Source organism: Vanessa atalanta, chromosome 27, assembly GCF_905147765.1.
Source record: "Vanessa atalanta chromosome 27, ilVanAtal1.2, whole genome shotgun sequence".
NCBI classification, from domain to species: Eukaryota; Metazoa; Arthropoda; class Insecta; order Lepidoptera; family Nymphalidae; genus Vanessa; species Vanessa atalanta.
The window spans coordinates 6,667,392-6,689,853 of NC_061897.1; the positions used below are offsets into that span (position 1 = coordinate 6,667,392).

At 35.0% G+C, this 22,462-nt stretch overlaps 1 protein-coding gene across 1 annotated transcript in view; it reads right to left on the reverse strand.

Annotated features, from left to right (window-relative positions):
• Positions 1 to 813: 813 nt before the first annotated feature.
• The window catches only part of LOC125074353, a 67,175-nt gene continuing 45,526 nt past the window's right edge, over positions 814 to 22,462 (reverse strand). Inside the window, exons 3-10 of the mRNA XM_047685656.1 lie at positions 15,564 to 15,659; positions 10,142 to 10,248; positions 6,692 to 6,840; positions 6,350 to 6,430; positions 5,366 to 5,515; positions 3,994 to 4,141; positions 3,261 to 3,399; positions 814 to 2,396 (exon numbers count right to left, since the gene is read on the reverse strand). Coding sequence (XP_047541612.1) covers positions 2,191 to 2,396; positions 3,261 to 3,399; positions 3,994 to 4,141; positions 5,366 to 5,515; positions 6,350 to 6,430; positions 6,692 to 6,840; positions 10,142 to 10,248; positions 15,564 to 15,659 — 1,076 coding nt within the window. The 3' untranslated portion in view covers positions 814 to 2,190. The remainder of the gene's footprint in view (positions 2,397 to 3,260; positions 3,400 to 3,993; positions 4,142 to 5,365; positions 5,516 to 6,349; positions 6,431 to 6,691; positions 6,841 to 10,141; positions 10,249 to 15,563; positions 15,660 to 22,462) is intronic.

Genomic DNA, 22,462 nt, shown 5'->3' on the forward strand with positions numbered 1-22,462 from the left:
CAGTGTTAGTTTCTTATATTGTTAGATTTATCTATAATGGTTCTATTAAAAGACTGAAATCTTCTGAATTCTTTTTGTTATTTATCCCGCTCTTATTTTAGCTATAGCTTACTTAGTCTGAGTGCTAGATTAGATTTGTACTCGAATATGCTTTATTCAAGTATGCTCTTCGACTATAAAAAGCCCAATGAGAAACTTATAAATAAATTATAACAGATTTCTATATTCAATGACATGTTCTTATTTTACTTTTCGTTCGGTTAAGCCTACCATTTAATTAGATGATATTTTTTGGATGTTTAGAATGTCGTAAAATCACCACAGCAACGTCTACATCAGACAATGTATGGTTAGTTTACAGGTATTGTCTATGGGATTCTTTTGTCTTTGACTAGTAGTATTACGTGTATAGCGTAATAGGAGAAGTATACAAGAGTACCAATTATGATACTAAAACGCATGGTTGGTACAAACTTATTATAGATCTGTTGTAAAGACCTCAAGTTTCAGTTACATAACGGGACTGAAAATCAATTTTCAAATATCTTTCTGAATTGTGTTTAAACTATATAACACAAATAAATATATCTGAATCAACTATTATTTTACTAGTAATTTACAACTATTTTAAAAATGAAATTATGTTTTTTTTTTATCAAAATGTTGAAAATAAAACTTCAATTAGTAGATTTAAGTTTTTTATTAATCTTAAAATGTAATTCTATTAAAATAGTTATTTTTCCACAAATGTGAAAGTTATTGAAGCACCACGGAATTAAAATGAACACTTAGTATTTTATTATGTTAGATATAATTTTATTTTTTGTTCGTTGATCATTATTTAAAACATTTTATATATGTGAAATAAAAATAAATACATAGTTTGGTAATGATTGAATTTATAAAAAAAAAAATGTCATTTAATTGAATATTATCTGTAGTCACGTTCCCACAAAATAAACGTCAACTCATAATAGATTTCGATAAAAATAAATATTCGACAATAAATATCTTTGCCTTAAAAGAAAACAAGAAAACAATACTTGAAGTAATTTGACATGATTAACAGTTATTAACTCCACAATTGAGAAATATATATGATCTCTTAAAATCGTTAATTTGGAGGTTAATGTAGAATGTATTCAACCTAGAGTATTCGGCACTCGGCAGTATTATAACATATTAGGTTATTTGTTTTTATTTTGCGTGATAGAGATTGAAAATATATTCTACACTCATGAAAGCACTCGCCAAAAAGAGGTGATAGTATATTTCTCTACAACCTTGTAAGTGAAATGTCATTAGTTAGTATACTTGTGAAGCGTGTGACGGTAACCACAGATAAAATAACATTGGCGTCAGGAATATGACATAAACTTGTGTTGCTGAGTGGAAGGATAAAACGATATCCGTTATTTAGCTGCGTAATATTGTGTAAAAATACTTATTTTTATTGGTAATAAAGTTCCTTGAATTACATTAAAAAAACTAAAGACACTTTTGTTATTTTTTTGTAAGATTTTTCAATCTAAACATTCTACGAATTAAATCGTCTGCGAAAACTAATAAAAATGGTAGAATTTATTCACACTATTTTTCTTTATTATTATAAACATATTATTAAAGACTAGTGGACTTAAATGCGTTAGCATTACTATACTAAGTTAAAAAGGCACTTACTTTAGATTAATTAAAATCACTTTACTTACAAACTAAATTTTGTCTCGAAATAAAAAAATAAGATTACCTACACGTTACCAAATAATTACATAATTTCAATCAATACATGAAGGGCTTAACTATAAATTTAGTTTACGGGGTCAAGACAAAATAATGCCATCAAATCTATGGAACAGAGAGATCGATCAGGAGTGCGATTCTGTAAGAGCTCACTTCGTATCTCGTACGTGAAATATTGACAACCGACTTACGATGATACGCCATTTTGATACGCGAATACTTTCAATTTTATAATTATCAATGTCGCATATCATTCTGAGATTTACGTTCGTCTTGTGCATTAATTTTGAGTTCCTTCTTACAGAATATACAGTACTTAAACACCCGCTACATAATATTTATAAGTAAGACCATGTTAAAAGAGTATAAACTAAGAAAAATAGCGAAAATATCTATGGTTAACCCGAAAATACCTTACCGACCTTCACTGGTCTAATAGACCGCACAGTACTACTTGTAGAAATTCATTATTACACTAATTATAAGCAACAAACAGCTGTATGTCTGCATGTTAGTGCCGAGATTGGAAACTAGTTCTTCTGTGTATACTAGTTTGGTGTCCTGTGTCTGCTCGGAGACGGTCGCTGGTGAACCTTCTTTGTCACCGAGGAGTTGATTACCGACTTTCAAATTCTTCAATAACGTCAGGACATCCTCTGCGAAAGATAAGTTGGGATAAGTTATTAAGAGATATTGCGTATAGATACATACATTAAATCTGAACTGAACATTTTTGTTTAAAAATTGGATAAGAACAGTCTTTTTCACATAAGCAAAAGCCTAAATACCGCTGTCCAATTTCAATTTTATCAACTTAAGGGATGATTTTTTAAAAACACTATATATTATCTATCTTTAAATCATAAATAAAAGCCCTTTTATGTATCAAATATTGGAAAAAGACAATTTTAGAAAGCTTTATACAAACTTATGTACCCAATCTCCAAGTTGGGTGATGCAATTTCAGAAAAGCTGCGTTTAATTCATAATTGGAAGCTTAAATATAGATTTCCATATGTCTAACATCGGAAATTTCTATTCAAACTTTAATCCCTTATTTAACGGTCTCAGAAAAATAATTTTCATACTTATCTATGTTCAAAAAAAAATCTTGTGCAAAATTTCATCTGCTAAGCAAATCGGCTTAGTAAATGCGTTGTGTGTCAATTGTTGTAAAATTAAAAGTTGATGTACATTAGCATTAGCAGCCTGTAAATTTTCCCACTGCTGGGTTAAAGGCCTCCTCTCCCTTTGAGGAGAAGGTTTGGAGCATATTCCACCACGCTGCTCCAATGCGGGTTGGGGGAAAACACATGTAGCAGAATTTCACGATGTTTTCCTCCACCGCTGAGCACGAGATGAATTATAAACCCAAATTAAGCACATGAAAATTCAGTGGTGCCTGCCTGGGTTTGAACTCGAAATCATCGGTTAAGATGAACGCGTTCAAACCACTGGGCCATCTCGGCTCACTTAAGTTGATGTACAATACAATTAAATTAAATGTAGTATTGACTTACCTTCTTCCCGATTCCCGTCAGCCCAGTCCACCCGTATGATGGTGGTGAGAGACACCTCGTACACTTTGTTGGCGTCCGCGGTCGTCGCTATCGCGCGCCGACGGCGGCCGTAAGCCGTAGCGCCGCTCGCGCACTGCACCTACACACAAGAACACACACAGACATAATAACAAGGGGCAATTCTACTAACACATATCGATGATGATACGATTGTATCCGATTCAACTTCGACGGAAACGCAACTGGATTATTGCGTTTGTTGAATAGGAAAACGGCTGAACGGCAACGATACCGTTTGGATTCGATTGCGACCAAATGACAATTGCTGCTAGCATTGGCACCCTGGTACCGACGCCATTTTTATACGTCATCACAATATATGTAAAATAAACTTAACAAAAATTAAAGTTAATTTGTATTTTTTTTGCTGTCATTACTCTTAATCGTCTCACTCACACTAAGACATATTTTAACGCACTAACGCACGTCGATTACGATTTACTCACTTTAACATCTAAAGCACACTAACGCTCCTATATCTTAAAGCTACTATAGACTTAGCAGTATGGTACTAACAACAATGATTTGCTTATAAAATCTGCATTCCTTGCCCAACTATCGGCAATATTGGCCCTAAATATCATAGCTTATGATTCGCTAATTCTTCATAAAAATACACGATTCATTACTAATTACGGTACATTAAATGGTACGGTTTTTATAAGCAACTTACGCCTTGACATTTATCCAGACAGACCGTGACGGTGCCCTTGAACTGCACGTACGTGGTGTCCGGGAACTTGAACGCTCTGAACTTAGCCGTCAAGTTCTTACCGTCGGTAGTGAGGAAGTTGTCGAATAGATAGGGATCCACGGAACAGCTGGAATTCAATTTTTTTTTAAATTATAAATTGTTAGGTTATGAATAAATGGGCCATCTGATAGGAAGTGATGACCACGACTCATAAACATTGGAACTCAATGAAATATTGAGCATGACTCACATGGCCAATGCCAATCTTCGGTAGTTTCACTTGCTCAATCCTAAATTCAAGTTTAACCTGATGTAATACAGAAGGGAGAAGTAAAGAATGTTGAAAGCATTAGCATTAGCAGCCTGTAAATTTTCCCACTGCTGGGCTAAAGGCCTCCTCTCCCTTTGAGGAGAAGGTTTGGAGCATATTCCACCACGCTGCTAACGATACACATGTGACAGAATTTCGTTAAAATTAGACACATGCAGGTTTCCTCACGATGTTTTCCTTCACCGCCGAGCACGAGATGAATTATAAAAACAATGTAAAACCGGAAACCGGTTATCTTCATGTGAACATGTCATGCGAAGAGGTGAATGTTATATTACAAGAAGAGCATGAGATAAGACACTAAATGGCATTAAGACATGAGGAAATTAAAAAATGTTTGTGGTATATGCAAGAGATATGATGCTCGAGGACAGTAGGTAACAGAGAGAGGGAGATAGATATATTTAAAAGGAAGGGATAAATAGATGATGTTGTTGCGTATTTATTTATCTATGTATGTTTGTTTGAATTTATATCGCCTGAGATGTCTCAATCACAACAGATAAAAAAGTTACATCAGAAGACGACGATTGTTCATTGAGGTAAGTAATCCTAAAATTGATATTGTGATGCTTTATGACCGTACAAATTAAACTCAATCAAAACAAAATAAAGATTAAACAAAAACACGGACGCTATGGTTGAAGAGCAACGAATAAATAAATAAATATTGGACAACATCAGAGACATTACGCTGATCACAGTGTAAGTAGCTAAAGCACTTGTGTTATAAAAATCAGAAGTAACGACGGTACCACAAACACCCAGACCCAAGACAACAGAAAACTAATGAACTTTTTCTACATCGACTCGGCTGGGAATCGACCTCGGAGTGGCGTACCCATGAAAACCGGTGTACACACTACTCGACCACGGAGGTCGTCAAATTATAGCTGATGTCAATATCTGATATCAAATTGAATAAAACAGTGTTAGTAGAGCAAATTGCAGTCACTGGTGTAGCAGCTTTAGTGTTCAACAACGTGCTTGGTGGTAAAACTTTACGAACGAGATACAAACCCGTTAAATATGATGGTTTCCTGTTGTTTCCCAGTGTCCGTGACGTGCATGTAGTTCACGAGGAGGCCGTACACGGGCATCGACCTGTTGTCCAGGAATATCTCCATGGACAGCGGAGTTCCAGGACTCACGGAGATTTCGCCGGACACTCTGAAATTATACAAGTAAATTTTAAAATATTTACGATACTTTAATTGTTTTTCGAAAACTTTAATAGAGATTTGATGGATTTTACTTTTTTAAATAAATATATAATATGTCGAATATGCAATTAGCAGATGGTAGACGTAAACGATAGCCGACGTTGGACCGTCACATCAAATGAATTTGGTGACGAATTATTCAGACAGAAACAATGAGATCTCATGTTTAAATTTTAAATTGTAATTACACAACCAATCCTAAGTGATTATCTGACATCCATGGGATTATTTATTTATCGAAATCCTGCTGACAGAACTTTCTATATATATAACAAATATAACACAAAGGCTGAGGTGGTCCAGTGGTTAGAACACGTGTATCTCAACCCATGATTGCGGGTTCAAACCCAGGCAAACACTACTGAATTTTCATGTGCTTAATTTGTGTTTATAACTCATCACGTGCTCGGCGGTGAAGGAAAACATCGTGAGGAAATCTGCACGTGTTTAATTTCAACGAAATTCTACCACATATCTATTCCACCAACCCGCATTGGAGCAGCGTGGTGGAATATGCTCCAAACCTTCTTCTTAAAGGGAGAGGAGGCCTTAGCCCAGCAGAGGGAAACTTACAGGCTGTTAATGTATGTATGTTTTTAGTGAGTATTCCGATGTACTAGGGAGCTTTGGTGCCCTGGGCACCGTCTACATACATCCATCATGTAGAGGAACCGCATAAAGCGTGTTTCCAGCGACATGCGCCCAGATAATCATAATTGCGATTAATTTCGACCTGTGTATACTTATTTAATCACGTAATAATTCAAGTTTTAATACTAACTGTTTTCCATTCTGCTTGACAACTGCTCCCAGAACTGGTTCGGGCGCGCGACTCTCCATATATCGCGTGATGTTTAGAACGCTGTAAAATGTATGACATTTTTTTATAAATCAATTTTCTTATAATACTTGTAAATATTTTATTATAAGCCATGTGCTTAAACTTACACATGACTAATTCTAACTTTGTACGCCTTAAAAACTTAAGTTTCAATTATCTACGGCTTTCCAAAACAAATCCCTAATTTGGCCCTTCTAATGCCGACGTTTGCACGGTTTCAGCTTTTTGAGAAAATGCCTAATGTCGGTCATGTTCAAATCTCAATAGGGATTGTTAACTCACTCCGGTTCATTGAAATCCAGCGGGAATGGTTCCACAGCGCGGCGAGCGATCGCGTGCTTCTCGCCAGTCACCACACACCGAACGGTCACCGTCTCGCTACCACCCGACGAGTCTTCAATCACGATTTTATGGTAATACGTGCGTTTTCCCTTTAAAAGACAAATATTACATACATTCATAAAATTGTTTGAGCCGAGATTGACCAGTGGTTAGAACACGTGCATCTTAACCGATGATTCCGGGTTCAAACCCAGGCAAGCACCAAATATTTTACAATCAATCTTCTGCCGAAAGGTTGCCTGAGAGTAATCACTTTAGGAATAATGGCGTCTATTTTACCTCATGCAACATTGTTTAGGTAAGTATTTATTTTGTTCCCATGTTATGTATATATCGGAGCGGGGTTACTTTGGTTGTTGATTTGGATAATTAATGAATCGAGTAGTTGGCAATAATGTTTGATGGCTGATTTACTTTTAAGAGCGGGTCACCCCGAATGGAGTTGTAAGTGTCATGGCAACGCGAGTCGTTATGTTTTGACAGGCGTCAGGCGATTCGAATGCGATGGTTGCTTGCAAACCCAATTGCTCTTAATCGAGATGAATTATTGTAATCCTTTGATATTACTGTGGTGTACGATTGTTGAATCAATGAATACAATGATAAGAAGATATTAAATACGTTTTATTTTGTGAATATCTCCATTGCACGCCCACATAGCCTTCCAAATGTCGGATCAATCCCCGAACCCAACTGTTCGGCTTCCTGCTCCTCCGACCTATATATTGTTTATTGGAAAGCATTAAAGTATAAAGAAATAAATACATTATACACAGATTAGATTAGTGGTAGCTAGTTATGTTGCGCAGTACACAGTTTCTTCCAACTAAGGAATCTCTGGGAACCAGACCTTCAGTGAGTTTCCAGTAACTTGCTGATTCCTTAAAATTTAATATTGTATAGTTTTAAGCGTAACAATTCCGTCACGTGTATTCATTTTATATTTAAGTTAAAATTTCTGTTTAAATTCAATTTAATTTTTAAATAAATTTTAATATTTTTAAAAAGTCTAATTTAAGCTCCCGAAACTTGACTAGCTGTGTCGATGGCACAGAGTCCTACCACCAATTACAACAATAACAATAATATCTATAATGCTATTCTGTTCTTACAATTCTTCCTCCGATTGTCTCTCACATAACGTCGATGTGATATTATAGTACATAAATCAAATCAAATCAAGTTTATTCAAGTAAACTTCACAACGAAGCGTTTTTGAATCGTCAATATTAAAATATTACCGCCGTTTCGGAAAGCAGCCTCCAGCGAGAAGAAACGGCAAGAAACTCGCAAAGTTGCTCTTTTCAAATAAACAGATTTACATTGCTGTTTTTTTACAATAATTAGTGTCTTGTGATGGAAACCGAGCCTAAGTCCAGGCGTTTTTTTCTAAAAAGTACTCTTTTAATGAATAATAAGACTTATTTATTAATTTAGTCTTAATAAACTTTTTTAATTTCGTAAATGGTAAATTGGTTACATTTCCATATACATATAATACTGTTAATGTTAACATTTCATTTGAGTTTTAACAGAAAGACGCTTTAGGGCAACCAAAACGTATTAAATACCCAAACTTTCTTTATATCGTAGTAGTAACTTGGAATTATTTTTTTTTCACTTAAAAACTGTAATAAAACGTAGTAAAACGATCAGTCTCGTTTTGAGTGTAATAGTCCCGCTGTGATGAAGAAAACAATCCAAAACGTCCCGCTGTGTCAGAAATACTCTGAGAGTAAAAAACACCAGACGAATACGTGACGTTTTAAAGCAATTTTTATTTCGAACGAACGTCGAATGTCTTTTTTTTAAACGTAATAAAAATATTCTAAAAATAGCTGACATGCTCAGTAGATGTTATACGTTAAATGCCGTGCAAATATATCTTAATTTGTGTTTATAATGCATCTCATACTCAACAAGGAAGGAGAACATCGCCAAGAACCCTTCATGTGTCTGACGATAGCCAAATGCCGACTCGTATTTGTAATTAAAATGGTGCAAAAAAGTTTCTTGCCAGTTCTTCTCGGTAGAATCTACTTTCTGAACCCATAGCTTTACATTTAATTCTCTCTAGAATGACGATTCAAAAGTGCTTTTACGATGCTTTATTTGATTTAATTCGTGTCACAGTAAGCATGCAAATTCTTCTTCTTCTTCAAAACGAATGTCCAGCAGTGGGATATTATCTATGTAATATTTTCTATGTTGCTGACCAGGTTCAAGTCAGGCTGTAAGGTTCAGTCTGTTGTAGGGTTCAAAAATACCGTTAAAGAACATTTGTGCGCTAAAGGTTATTATAACATTAACGACTTCATAGATAATAGCACGCCTTGGGAATAAAACGATCGCCTCCATCCCGTTTCAAAATTAAATCATTTATAGTTGTAAATACAAATTTCTGATAAACAAAAACCTGGAGGAGTTTCTTTTGCCGGCTCTTCTCGGGTCTGTGGTATATTCCGAACATAGAATTTGATTTTGAAAAAGTGGTTGAAAAACGTGAATCTTAAGAATATTTTGGGTGCTCATCTTTTGTAACTCGTCTTGAGTTTAAGGAGAACATCGTCTGAAAATCTTTGGCGATATTAGATTCTCATGGAACACGTGACCGCCACACGTGTGACCACTGTTTCACAAAAAAGCTCCATCTCCTCAAAAGGTCCATTAGATCAGCAGTTCGACATTTAAGAATACGTATTTTCATAGTGAAGTAAAATCGTCGCAGGTGAGCATATCAACGCGCAGTACAGTACGCCGGAACAAAAAACTAGGAAGTCGATGCGAACGGATTCGCATACAAAAACTTGTATCGCAGCTGACTCTATTGAGTATGTGAACTCTGGACGGGTCCGTTTTTGTTAGCGAGTTAATGTTAGAACAGGAAGTAAAGGAAAATGAGGGAGAAAATTCGTTTCGAACTCTTGTAACGGTTACAACCTTTAAGAGTGTTTATATAACGAGGAATTGGTTTATTTTTTATCGAAGATTTGTTTGGTGTTGGAAAAAAATTATGTTTCATGGTGACATTTGTGCATAGGTACTTGGGTATGTGTTACCCACATATTACTTATTATATCGCCGGGTGAGTGTGCCAGTGTCATTATATGCACAAGGGACATCTTAGTCTCCAAGGTCGGTGTCGCATTGGCGATGTAAGGAATGGTCACTATTTCTTACAGACCAATGTGCATGGCGATGGTGAACATTTGACATCCGAACGGACTGACAGCTGGATCATCTCTCAGTCTGTCTAAAGCGACCATTGTTGTTCATTAGAAAGAAAAGTTAAGTGTACCAAACACCATCAAAACCTCATTACTTTCTCGAATCGTTTGGATTATATTATTTATTTATATAAGCAAACGTTTTTTAGTTTGCCTAACTTACTGTCAGAGTGTTCAGGACTCTTGTGACGGCGCACTTTTGGTAGTCGAGAAGATCCAAGACGAAGGTTAAAGCGTTTCCTTCATAAGTAGGCTCGCAGGGCGTGTATTCTGTAACAATATAAGTATTATTATTACCTGATTGGTGTATCTAGAGAATATGAATTTCAACAAAGATTGGCGTTCGAAACTTAATACTACAATTACGTACTTATTTTTAATTATTTATATACTTAGATAGACTGTAAAAGCTGAGAACGCGTCGAAAAAAAATGTAGCCAACTGTTGGCTACTATCTAATAGATAGCATATATCACCAAGATAATAAAGTTGGCTCACTTGTTGCAAATATTTTTGTAGTTCGATACTCTATCTATGTATATATATAAATAGTCTAAGTATTTAATGAATGTTTACAATTTATCTCATAAAGAAAACAATGCAATGAAATCTGACTGTGACAGTCTCCTTCTTAAAAGTAGAGGACATTTATTCAGTAAATATACTTTTTCGAAGGCTGTTTTGATTACTTAACTTTCTTCTTGCTAACATAAAAATCGTTAAGACTTAATTCTCTCACACGAACACGATTAAAATTAACTATCAGAATATTTACTAGACAAACAAATAGAGCAGTACGACTTTTTTTACTTCATTCTTCATTCTGAATGGTTCTGTTGTTATTCAAAACGCGCTATATCTTCTAGTGTCAGTTTCATGTACAGTTTAATACCATTTTCAGATAAGCATTCCTAAAAACGCCTTAAATTTGTATAGGTAGATCAGGGAAGATAGTCATTGTTTAAAATAATTGGTGGTCTAGATGAAGATGCGTTCACAGCCCTTCCACAGAACACCAACAAAGTTGAGATCTTGCAAATGGTGTCCGAAAAACCAAATTAAATACACACGAACAAAGCCGAATACACAATGCGTATTGTATATCGGTTATCAATAGAATTGCCACATCGATGGGAGATATCTTTCCGCTTTTAGTATCTGTGGAACGAAGATCACTCGAGATAAGTTCCGCCCACTTAGGACATTTATTTTAGGAGCTTCGCGCTGATCGACACTTGAATAGGCGGGACATAACGCGTGTATCACACATTCAGATAATTTATTTGATTCAGCAATGGCTCGGTGGCTGGTTGGTCGAATTTGTTTCTGAATTGTATTTACTATTAATAGTTGTAAGGTTGTCTTTAAAATTTTCACAAATAATATAAATAAATAAACAACACAACATGCATTACTCTGATCCCAATGTAAGTAGCTAAAGAACTTGTGTTATGGAAAATCAGAAGTAAAGACGGTACCACAAACATCCAGACCCAAGACAATATGGAAAATTAATGAACTTTTTTACATCGACTCGGCCGGGAATCGAACCCGGGGCCTCGGAGTGGCGTACCAGTGAAAACCGGTACACACTACTCGACACGAAACGAAAGATTTTGCTTTATAAAATTTAAATACATTAGTTTTTACCCAGTTTCGGAAAAGTACAAGCTTATTTTAATGATTTTTATAGTTTCAGTGTGATAATATGTTGTAGATTTATAGATTACAAGCCTAAACGTAGTCGCAAGAAAACCTTCCAGACGCTTCTGAAGTGAACACTCCCAAAACTATAAGAGATACCCAAAAACTTGCTAATTGCCATTCGCTGATTCCAATTCAATTGTTTATTATTAATATCGCTCTATTTCCAAGAAAGAGTGAAATAATACGAGATACATTGTGCATGCATTAGCAAAGTACGGACGATTGAAAAAAAACTCGGGACAAAACCGTGCGAAGTCGGGTCGGGCAGTTGGAGTTGTAAAATCGCTCAGAGCTGGACTGATTGTTTTATAATATCACTAAGTTTAAAAAAAAAGCACGAGAAAACTTTAATAGTGTCTGCGACAAGTCTGTGCGAGTAATCTATATATAATGTATGTTAGTATGTCTATTTGAGATAATAGAGTTGGCATATATACGTGTTTTTTTCATTGATTTTTTTGTTCTGTACACTGCCAGACGCCATTAGATGGCGTTGCTGTACTCCTTTTTCCAGGACAATCCGATATTTAGGGGAGTTCGTGTTGCATAAGGTCACTTAATTATTTTCAACCTATCAATTATATTATCGAAACGCCATATCTTCAAAATATCCTTTCGGTAGTTTTTTTTAATATTTACTAGGTTAGCGTTTGGACTCCGCTCCACCTCGGCCAGGCGGCCAGTACAGTAAGGGAGAATGAATTGCACTGGCCGCCCTCGTTATGCTGGCAAGGACTCTTTTAACCTAACTTATAAGAACATGGGGAACAAGTGTCCTGGAGAATTTAATTTTTTGGCGATGCGACCAAAAAAAATTGACAAATTTCCTCGTGCATGATGGTCATGTCACAAACGGTGATTGTTCTTTAGATTAAGATGTTAAAATAAACCGCGTTAAATATTTGTAGAGATTTAATTAAACGTCATGAGAAAACATATCGAACGATTTTAAGAAATCATTAAAGTACCGTCTGTGGGAAAAGATAATCGCGATTAATGAAAAAACAATAGTTTTCATTTATGGGTAAAGACACGCATTATGTTAGCGCAATGCCATAACAGATTTATGGTAAAAACAGCTCACATGCCGCGGTCGCATCTCCGATTGACATTTTACTTAAAAATAAATGCACCGCTAACCTTGGTAGTCAATATAGTGGGTATCCAGACGAGGTTGAGGAATACCACACTAAATAAATTACTAAAATCATTTGTAATTAAAAAAAGTCCATGAATATATATGTTTACAATTAAAAAAAACTGTTGAAACGGTCTTAATATAATTTTTGAAAAGATCAAAACCTTACCAAGATTTGTTACCAAGAACGTAAAGTGCTTATTGACAAATATTAAAAAAAAATAACTTGTTAAAATATACTTTCGCCTACAGAAAATTCTATTCTAAGCTTTCAACCTTTCAAGGATTCGAACCTGGTCAAGGCCAATACAAACTCTTGAGTAATAGCACAGATAAAAGGAGTTCTCTACAACCAGCAGGTGTAGGTTGGCGCGCGATTTTAACGCAGATCTAGCCGCGACATTATCACATAGATATTAAATACAAATATGGTGCAATCTATTGTGTGACATAACACTTCATGTCTTGGTTTCCCTTCAATAGATTTCTAGTTCTTTGTTTATTGACTAATACGGAACAAACGGATGTATCTACTACAAGTTAAACCAGAGGTTTTTCTACATTCCCTAAGTATCATGTGACCCGTATATATTTATCTATGTCTTTTTGCTCTAGTAAATGTCTGTCAGACTCTAAGTTGTAGATAAAAAAGCTTTGTAACTAAATTTGGAAGTTGGTAATTGGCCTTTGGACATTGGACGTTGGCTGTGTTTCGTAATGCACGTAGCAATTTGGTTTTTATCACGAACTGTACCTAGTCGTGTCAGAGTACCGGCTTATTGGATCATGAGAGTGAGGGAATTTGACGACCTCCGTGGTCGAGTAGCGTGTACACCGGTTTTCATGGGTACGCCACTCCGAGGTCCCGGGTTCGATTCCCGGCCGAGTCGATGTAGAAAAAGTTCATTAGTTTTCTATGTTGTCTTGGGTCTGGGTATTTGTGGTACGGTCGTTACTTCTGATTTCCATAACACAAGTGCTTTAGCTACTTACAATGGGGTCAGAGTAATGTATGATATTGTCCAATATTTAAAAAAAAAAAAAAAAATCAAAAAAAAGAGGGAATTCAGGGTGCTCCTGTGCGTTGCGTATACACTTGTTTTCAAGTATCTCCTGTGCATTAAAATAACTTCCATGACCAATATCAGCCAACGGACATTATCATATTGGAAACCAATTTCAGTTTTACGAATAATTTGTACTTTAGCATACAAAAGCATTGCATGGAACAAGCTACAATCCTCAAGGTAAGGAACTTTTATCGTTTTACTTTAAGGGCTTGTGTAAGGCATGAGTAAGTTAAACCTACCATGCTGGGTTTTGGCTTGCATGGTGAGTAAGCCAGTATTTTAAAAGGCTAAAAGTGAAGATACTGCTGAGCTAAGGCTTCCTCTCTCGTTGAGGATATTTTCAATGCGGGTTTTGTAGATATGATACGGCAGAATTTTATGAAATTGAATGAAATTGTACACATGCACGTTTCCTTTCGATATTTTCCTCTACAAAAATATAAACACAAATTAGGCACATAGTAATTCAGAGGTGCTTGTCTGGGTTTGAACCCGCGATCATCGTTTAGGTGCACCCGTTTTAACTGGGTCATCTTATCTGCTTTATTTATTTACAGGTAAAAGGGTCATAACTATTAGGTTTGGTAGATGATTGAAAATATAATTAGAGGTTCTTCATGGTGATTCTTAAACTATCATTGACTATGTGTGACCACTGCACGTAGACCATAAGATCTAAACGGCCTTCATTATATATTAAAAAATAACATAGTAAACCTTGATGATCAAATATATGTGGAATACGATCCAAACGACATCATCGAAGTCACACAGACGCGGCCACGTTTTCTAATAGTTTCGTAGATTTGATAACTCATAAACTAGTTTCGTATAGCTCAGACGATTTCAATCTAACTTTCCCACGAAAACAATTCAGTGGCATTTATGAAAACGTGTGAACAAGTTCACTTTCCTTACAGTTTACATTACACATCAAGTTACGATCCACGGAGAAGGAGCAGTGAGTTTTAACGCGTGTGAACCCACACGAAGCAGCTAGACATGTTTAATCAAGATCAGACGCAGTGAACAGAACGAGTGGATCTTAAACGTAGATTGAGGACAGCTTTTTCATGTTATAGGTGGCAAACAAGCAGGAGGGTCACCTTATGGAATGTCCATGGACATATGCAAAACCGGGGGGCTTGCATGTGCTTTGCCGGCCTTTAAGGAATAAGTACACTCTATTCTCGAAGGTTTCCAAGGCGTTCGCTTAAAAATCGCACTGTGGATTTATAGACATCTAGGTGGTGCGGGTGAAACTTTACCTTTTGACCTTTTTTAAGATATATGTAGGCTGACCTCGGGTACTAAGATGATAAGTCTTTTGTGCCTGTAGTTACATTAGCTTACTCAGCCTTCAAATTGGAACACAAGCAATGCTAGATTCCAGACCTGGGCTGGACTACCACCAAGTGGCTACGAAGTCCTACAAGTACCACTGCACTTAATGTCTTTAATTTGGGTTTATCGTTCATCTCCTGTAAACGATGAATTTTGATTTGAGGCGCATTGGAGCTGCTTGGAGGTCCAAACTTCTAACGACAAGAGGAGCCTTCGAACAGTGGGACATTTTAAGCCTATCAGTTAAATAAATAATTATCTTTAAAATATATTGTTTTCTACTGAAAATGGTAATTCGTTAATGTGTAGGATAATATCAAGCTCACCTTTCAACTGGTCGAGGTAGGAGACCTTCCTGTCTCCATCCATAGGAACAATCACCCGCATGTACTCTGGCGTGCACTCGATCTGTGCTTCAGATCCTGAAACAAATGAACATTCAAAGTCAAAATCAAAAGTCAAAAATATTCATTCAATATAAAATCATTACAATTAGTTATTGGCTATCGAAATTCAACCACCGATTCTGTTTTATTATTTAGTGTTGTATATAGATTTGCAATTTTCGAATAGATTTTTTTTCTCATCTTTTTACTGATAGCACTAAAGCTCGTAATAGCTACAAAAAAAAAATGAAAATCGTTTGACAAGCAGAGGAAAAGTCAGTAAAGTACAGTCTGTACTGTTTTGTCTCTGTCTTTTAATATATAGAAGATCTGAAAACCACTCTTGAGTTTTCAGACGTATTGTATAATCCGATATATTATACCTCGTCCAAGGAAAATATTGATAGTAGCCTGCACTGAAGCAGGAAGGTGAGAGGAAATGAGGCCCTAGATTCGAATTCCACGCGTTCGAGGCTGATACCAAAATCAAGATAGTCTTTATTCAAGTAGGCTCATAGGAACACTTTCGAATCGTCATGTTAGTGTTGAATTCAATGTAAAGCTACCTCAACGAAAACATTATAAACAGTATTTTATTTATAAGCAGAGGTCTTAACACAAATTTTTAGGTTTCTAACATCAAAAATGGACTTCCACAGCCGTTCTCATACCAAATTGTATACTTTGTTAAGGTGAATTTTAAAAACATTGTAACAATTTTTTTTAACAAAATTATATTATCTTTTAATTTTAAAAGTTTAAATTTTAACTTCGTTAAAATAACTAGTTTATACTCAGATTTATATGTTTGTATGTCTCTTAAATTATCATTCCCCATTTTCATCCTATTGGGGGATGTGTCTTAATGATGTTGTAATATATGTCATTTTTCCTAAACATAATCGTAAACACCGATTACCATATTTCTAATATCAGAAATGTCGAATTTCCATACAAAATCCCGCATTTTACCAAAATCAAAATATACTTTATTCAAGTAGGCTTTTACAAGAACTTTTGAATCGTCATTTAACAAACTATATTAAGTCAAGCTACGACCGGTTGGGAATGCAGATTCTGCCAAGAAGAACCGGCAAGAAACTCAGTAGATACTCTTTTTCAACAAACAATATACAAAGTTATCTTAGTTAAATACCATTATATATGCATACATCCTGCTTGAAGTCAACAAGTATTAGCTCCACGTTTTTTTATCAACAACATTTATAATCTTGTATCGAATAATATGCCTTCTTTAACTTCATTTGAGGAGAAAGTTTGGAGCATATTCCACCACACCGCTCCAATGCGGGTTGGTAGAATACACATGTTGCGTTTCGTTGAAATTAGACACATGCAGGTTACCTCACGATGTTTTCCTTCACCACCGAGCACGAGATGAGTTATAGACACAAATTAAGCACATGAAATTTCAGTGGTGCCTGTCTGGGTTTGAATCCGCAATCATCGGTTAAGATGCACGCGTTCTAACCACTGGGCCAACTCGGCTAGTGTCGTGAACGTTACCGAGGAGATTTTAAATTCAATGTGCCGGAAAGCAATAGTATTAAAATGTTTATATGAACTCAGGTTTTCTATAATTTAAAAGATTACCTTATTCGCGGATAACGAGAGATGTGGATGATGTCACTCGTTGCAAAGGTCAGACGAGTTTTACTTGATTGTTGTTCAAAATATAACGGATGTATTAATGTTAAAATTATTATCTATACATATAACAAATAATGGGAATGTATGTTTGTAATATTAAAATAACCCATTTTTACAAAATGCATATGTATGTATATACGGTACATATACCAAAATAGCATTCTTTACAATTTTTGTCTGTCTGTCTGTTTGTTTCGCTAATTTCTGGAACGGCTGAACCGATTCCGACGGGACTTTCACTGGCAGATAGCGGATGTAATAAGGAGTAACTAAGGCTACTTTTATTTTAGAATTATATATATAATAAAAATAAAATCACGCTACAATTTCAAACAACGCGCACGAAGTTGCGGGCACAGCTTGTTATTAATAATAATGTTGTCAGCGGATAAAATTAATAAATTTTAATGCTAAATATATGATGCGATTTCGGAGTAAGTCGGACTCGTTGAGTGCGTGTATATTACTTTACTTTACTTTAACATATAACGCTTTGTTTTAGTCTGTTGTAATTTCAGTAGTTTAAGATGACGAAATAAAATCACGTCTTATAATAATTCTCCAACAAATATATTTTTCAATAACTTCGCAATCATCTCATTATTTCTCTTGACGATCAATCTTTTAAATAATAAGAAGTGTGTATATGTATTTGTGCCAGTCTTAAATACTGTGCCAAATAAAATAGTATTAAATAAAGTTTAACAAATGATTAAATAACTAATTCTAATAATAATTTTATAAGTACAGTCGGGGTGAGAAAAGGTTCGTCACCTTAAGATCTATTTTCGTGTGCTCAGTATGAGCGATAATCTGCTTTACCGATTGAGCTTGACGTATTGCGTCACAATGTCATTATAAAAGTATAATAGTAATAAGAACAAGCCGTCAATCGGTATGATAATTACCAACTTTTCACGAAACCTCACATCCCTTCGTGAATGCTCGTGTAACATCGGAGATTAGGACATTGTCTTGTCTCTTATAAAAGGGAGCGCATTGTAGTAATCCTTCTTCCTACTAATATGATAAACGCGAAAGTTTGTGTGTATGGATCTGGATTTCTCTGAGGTGTGGATGGATGTTTGTTACTCTTTCACGTAAAAACTAAGTAGTGCTGACAAAGGTTTTCTTACTGTACATAATGATGTAAAATAAATAGTTTCGATTATAATCATTATATATAATAATGTGATGTAATTAATTATGACATCAAATGACGTAACACCGTATTGGAGGCTAGAGATACTCGCTAACACCCTTAATATTATAAACGCGAAAGTAACTCTCTCTGTTACCTCTTTACGCTTAAGCCGACAATTTAGATAAAATTTCATAGATAGCTTGAGTTTCAAGGAGGATATATTGGCCACTTTTGTAAAATCACAATTGTCATGGGGGGGGGGGGGGATTTTTGTGTCGGGGTTGTGTCGTCGTAAAGCCGCAGATTCAGCTAGTAATAAATAATTTCAATAAAAATCAATTTTAGTTCATGACTAACGGCTCATTATGTTTCCAAGCTTTTTCCCTTACTTTATAATACTTGGAGTTGAAACACTTGGAACTTGATCTTGGGAAAATGCGTCATCTCGTTTTGAGATTTGATCTACGCGCTGCTCTAATACGTGCTAGATACACGTGTCGAAGATTTTTGACACATGCAGGTTTCCTCATGATTTTTTGACGAACACAAAATCAATTATAAACCCAAAAAACACTTACTTTTTCATGTGCTTACATGAAAAAGTAAGTGTTTTTTGGGTTTGAATCCGATATATTCAGCTAAAGTTATGTGTTCTAGCTACTGGACTATATCGCCATTGAACATCCCCTGTTCGTATGAATGTAAATAATTTCTCAAACGGTTGGATTTCGATGAAATATTTTGTGTGGGAAGTCGGGGCAGGCAGCTAGTTGATTATACAAGAGAAAGAACAGATGAATTTAAAAAATAAATACGGCGACACAATTTAAGACGACGTACAAACAGACGATGATCGTTATAAGATATTTTTTTTTATATAATTTCACTATAATTACATACTAAGGTCGTAAGTCCGAGGTAGCAGGTTCGATGCCCGTTCCGCTCCGCCGCGGTAAATAGCGTGTGAAATAGTCTTTATTTCGGAACGCAGTGGTAGTTTTATTATTGTATTTTTTTATAACTTTTTGTGTTTTATGATATTTTAGTATTTTAGTAGTGTAACGTAAACTTCGTACGGGTAAAATAAAGATTTTGTTCCGAGGTGTTATTGGGCGGTGGTGACCACTGGCCATCAGCTTGCCCATTTGCCCTGTCTGTTTTATAAACAACTAGCGGTTGTAACTGATCGGTTGATCGGTTGGGACTCGAAAGCGTAACAAATTAGCAAACACACATTTTCAGTTGTAATATGCGTTAGGACATTTAAGCCAAGATGGCCCAGTGGTTAGAACGCGTACATCTTAACCGATGATTGCGGGTTCAAACCCAGACAAGCACCACTGAATTCTCATGTGCTTAATCCGTGTTTATAATTCATCTCGTGCTCGACGCTGAAGGAGAACATCGTGAGGAAACCTGCATGTGTCTAATTTCAACGAAATTCTGCCACATGTGAATCCTCCGACCCGCATTTGAGTAATATGTTATGAAGAGAGGGGGACATTTTGACCTGCCTCGGTAATCTAGATTAAAATAAAAGTGGTTGACGGGGGATGTCTGCAACTGTGAAATTTTATTTGATAGTATTTACAATTAAAAAAGCCTTTATTTGATAAAAATAAATCAAATTTCTTTTTTTTATGCATATAATCAGTTTTCATTTTAATTTGTTTACTTATTAATTTAGATTGGACCCAATAGATGGCGCTGTAATCTCAGAATATATTTTAAAATAAATAATAGTAAACTAGTAATGTACCAAATTATCATTTACATCCGTACGAAGTCGGGTCAGACAACTAGCGATACCAGGAATCTATTAAGTTTATACCATTATTTCGATTACAATTAAATGAGACAGGTTTATTAACATTAAATTTATTTTTATTTATTTATTAATAGGTACACAAACAGAATACAATCAGAACATACATTAAAATTACGGACTTACTCAATTTTGAGCTAGATTACATTCCTAAGCATGTGTACACGGCATGCTCGTAACAATTATGTATCAATGCAGTCCGGTGCTACTTTATATAATAATCAAAAATTAATAAATTATAGTAAATACATTGAAATAAATTAAAATTATGTAACATTAATAATTAAATTATCTAAATAACATTGAATATTTATTAGTATTAAACTAATAACAATACATTCATCCATTTGAATGATGAGACAATGATTTTAATTCATAAATTCAGAAATATCAGTCAATAAGTTATTAAGTATTTTCAGTCGCTCATTGAATCGTAGATATAATATTCCTTACAATGTAAATAGATTACCTATATATATATAGATACGTTACAACTGTTTTATTATTAGTTATAAAAAATATACCGCATCCTGTCAGGATGTTCGTTGTCATTATCTGGAGACTCATTGAAATCCATTCTGTGTCCATCCATTTTTAATACACCGACCGATTTTTTATATATATTTAGGTCTTACGAGTTAATATGCTTCGACTGTATACGAAATATATGTATGTTTAATGTAATAATCAAAAAAACATCAAAATTAAAACATACTTTACTCAAGTAAGCTTTCACGTGTACTTTTGAAACGTCGTTTTACAGAATTGTTTAAATGTAAAGATAGCACCGGTTCATGGTATCTTAGGGTTCCTTTGAGCGTGCCATGGAGACGAAAAGCATCCGATGGGAATAGTGAACGTCCATTTCACCAACAGCAGTTGAAGCAGTATACCTGGCAGTAATAAAGAGTTTGCTACTATACCGTAAGTCTGCCGATCACTGGCTCTCAGTCTATTTGGCGTTATAAGCTTATCCTTACGTCTCGTGCTCATACAATGATTTTATCACTGATTCTATCAAAGCGATCAATGTTAGTGTGAAAATACAAATATTGTTGTAAATATATTGTGACGCAATTGTACGATCTTACTTTGTCAGAAGCGTCCCGGAGTCTCTATCTACAAGATAATAAATAGGTCGGATAATCTTTTGCAGAATTTAATATAAAGCTTTCACCGGTTTGAATGTCCAGAGCGTAAACTATCAATAAACGTAGTATTAAATTTTTTCCAATAATTAAAGGCAAGTAGCCTTCATTTATTTATTAAGGATCTCCAACAAAGGATACACATCTACGACAATATAACATCGTGCAACAATGTTTGAAATGTATGTTCTCCAATTATAAAATAAATTAAGACTAAATTAATCTTATTATTCATTAAAAGAGTACTTTTTAGAAAAAAAAAACGCTTGGACTTAGGCTCGGTTTCCATCACAGGACACTAATTATTGTAAAAAAACATCATTGTAAATCTGTTTATTTGATAAGAGCAACTATGCGAGTTTCCGAAACGGTGGTAGTAATTTAATATTGACGATTTAAAAACGCTTCGTTGTGAAGTTTACTTGAATAAACTCGATTTGATTTGATTTATAGTCCACACCAAGCACATTATACATTAACTAAACAGTATTTAGACAGAAATAAATGTTCCATAGAGTAGACTTTATAAATTAACACGATAATAACAAAAAAACATAAATTATAGATATGTAAATTTTTTAATTAAGTATTAATACCGAAGTGGAATATTTAAATTTTAAATTATTATTAAAGTTTATAAACATAAACATCCTGTATACGCTCATTATCTCTTAAGATCAGATAAGTCAGTATACGGAACCAGATGTTATCAGAGCATCGCTCTGTTACTAACAAAGCTTTGAACATTACGTTGGCAGCACTGTGTGATTTATATTAATTGTCTTGCTCGACCACGTACACTGCTTAGATGGTAATTAAGTTTTAATAATTGCATTAATTGAAAAGTGCTGTGTCCAGTCGTTAGAACAAGTGACTCTAAGCAAAGATCGCGGGTTCAAACCGACAGAAACTCGGAATTTTCATGTGATATATTTATAATTCATTTCGGTGAAATTATACATCGTGAGGAACCCTGCTTGTGCCAAAAGGAAATAGGAATACTTAGTACCGTGTTTCGTATGGAGATATAATTTCCTGTGACGTTTACAAA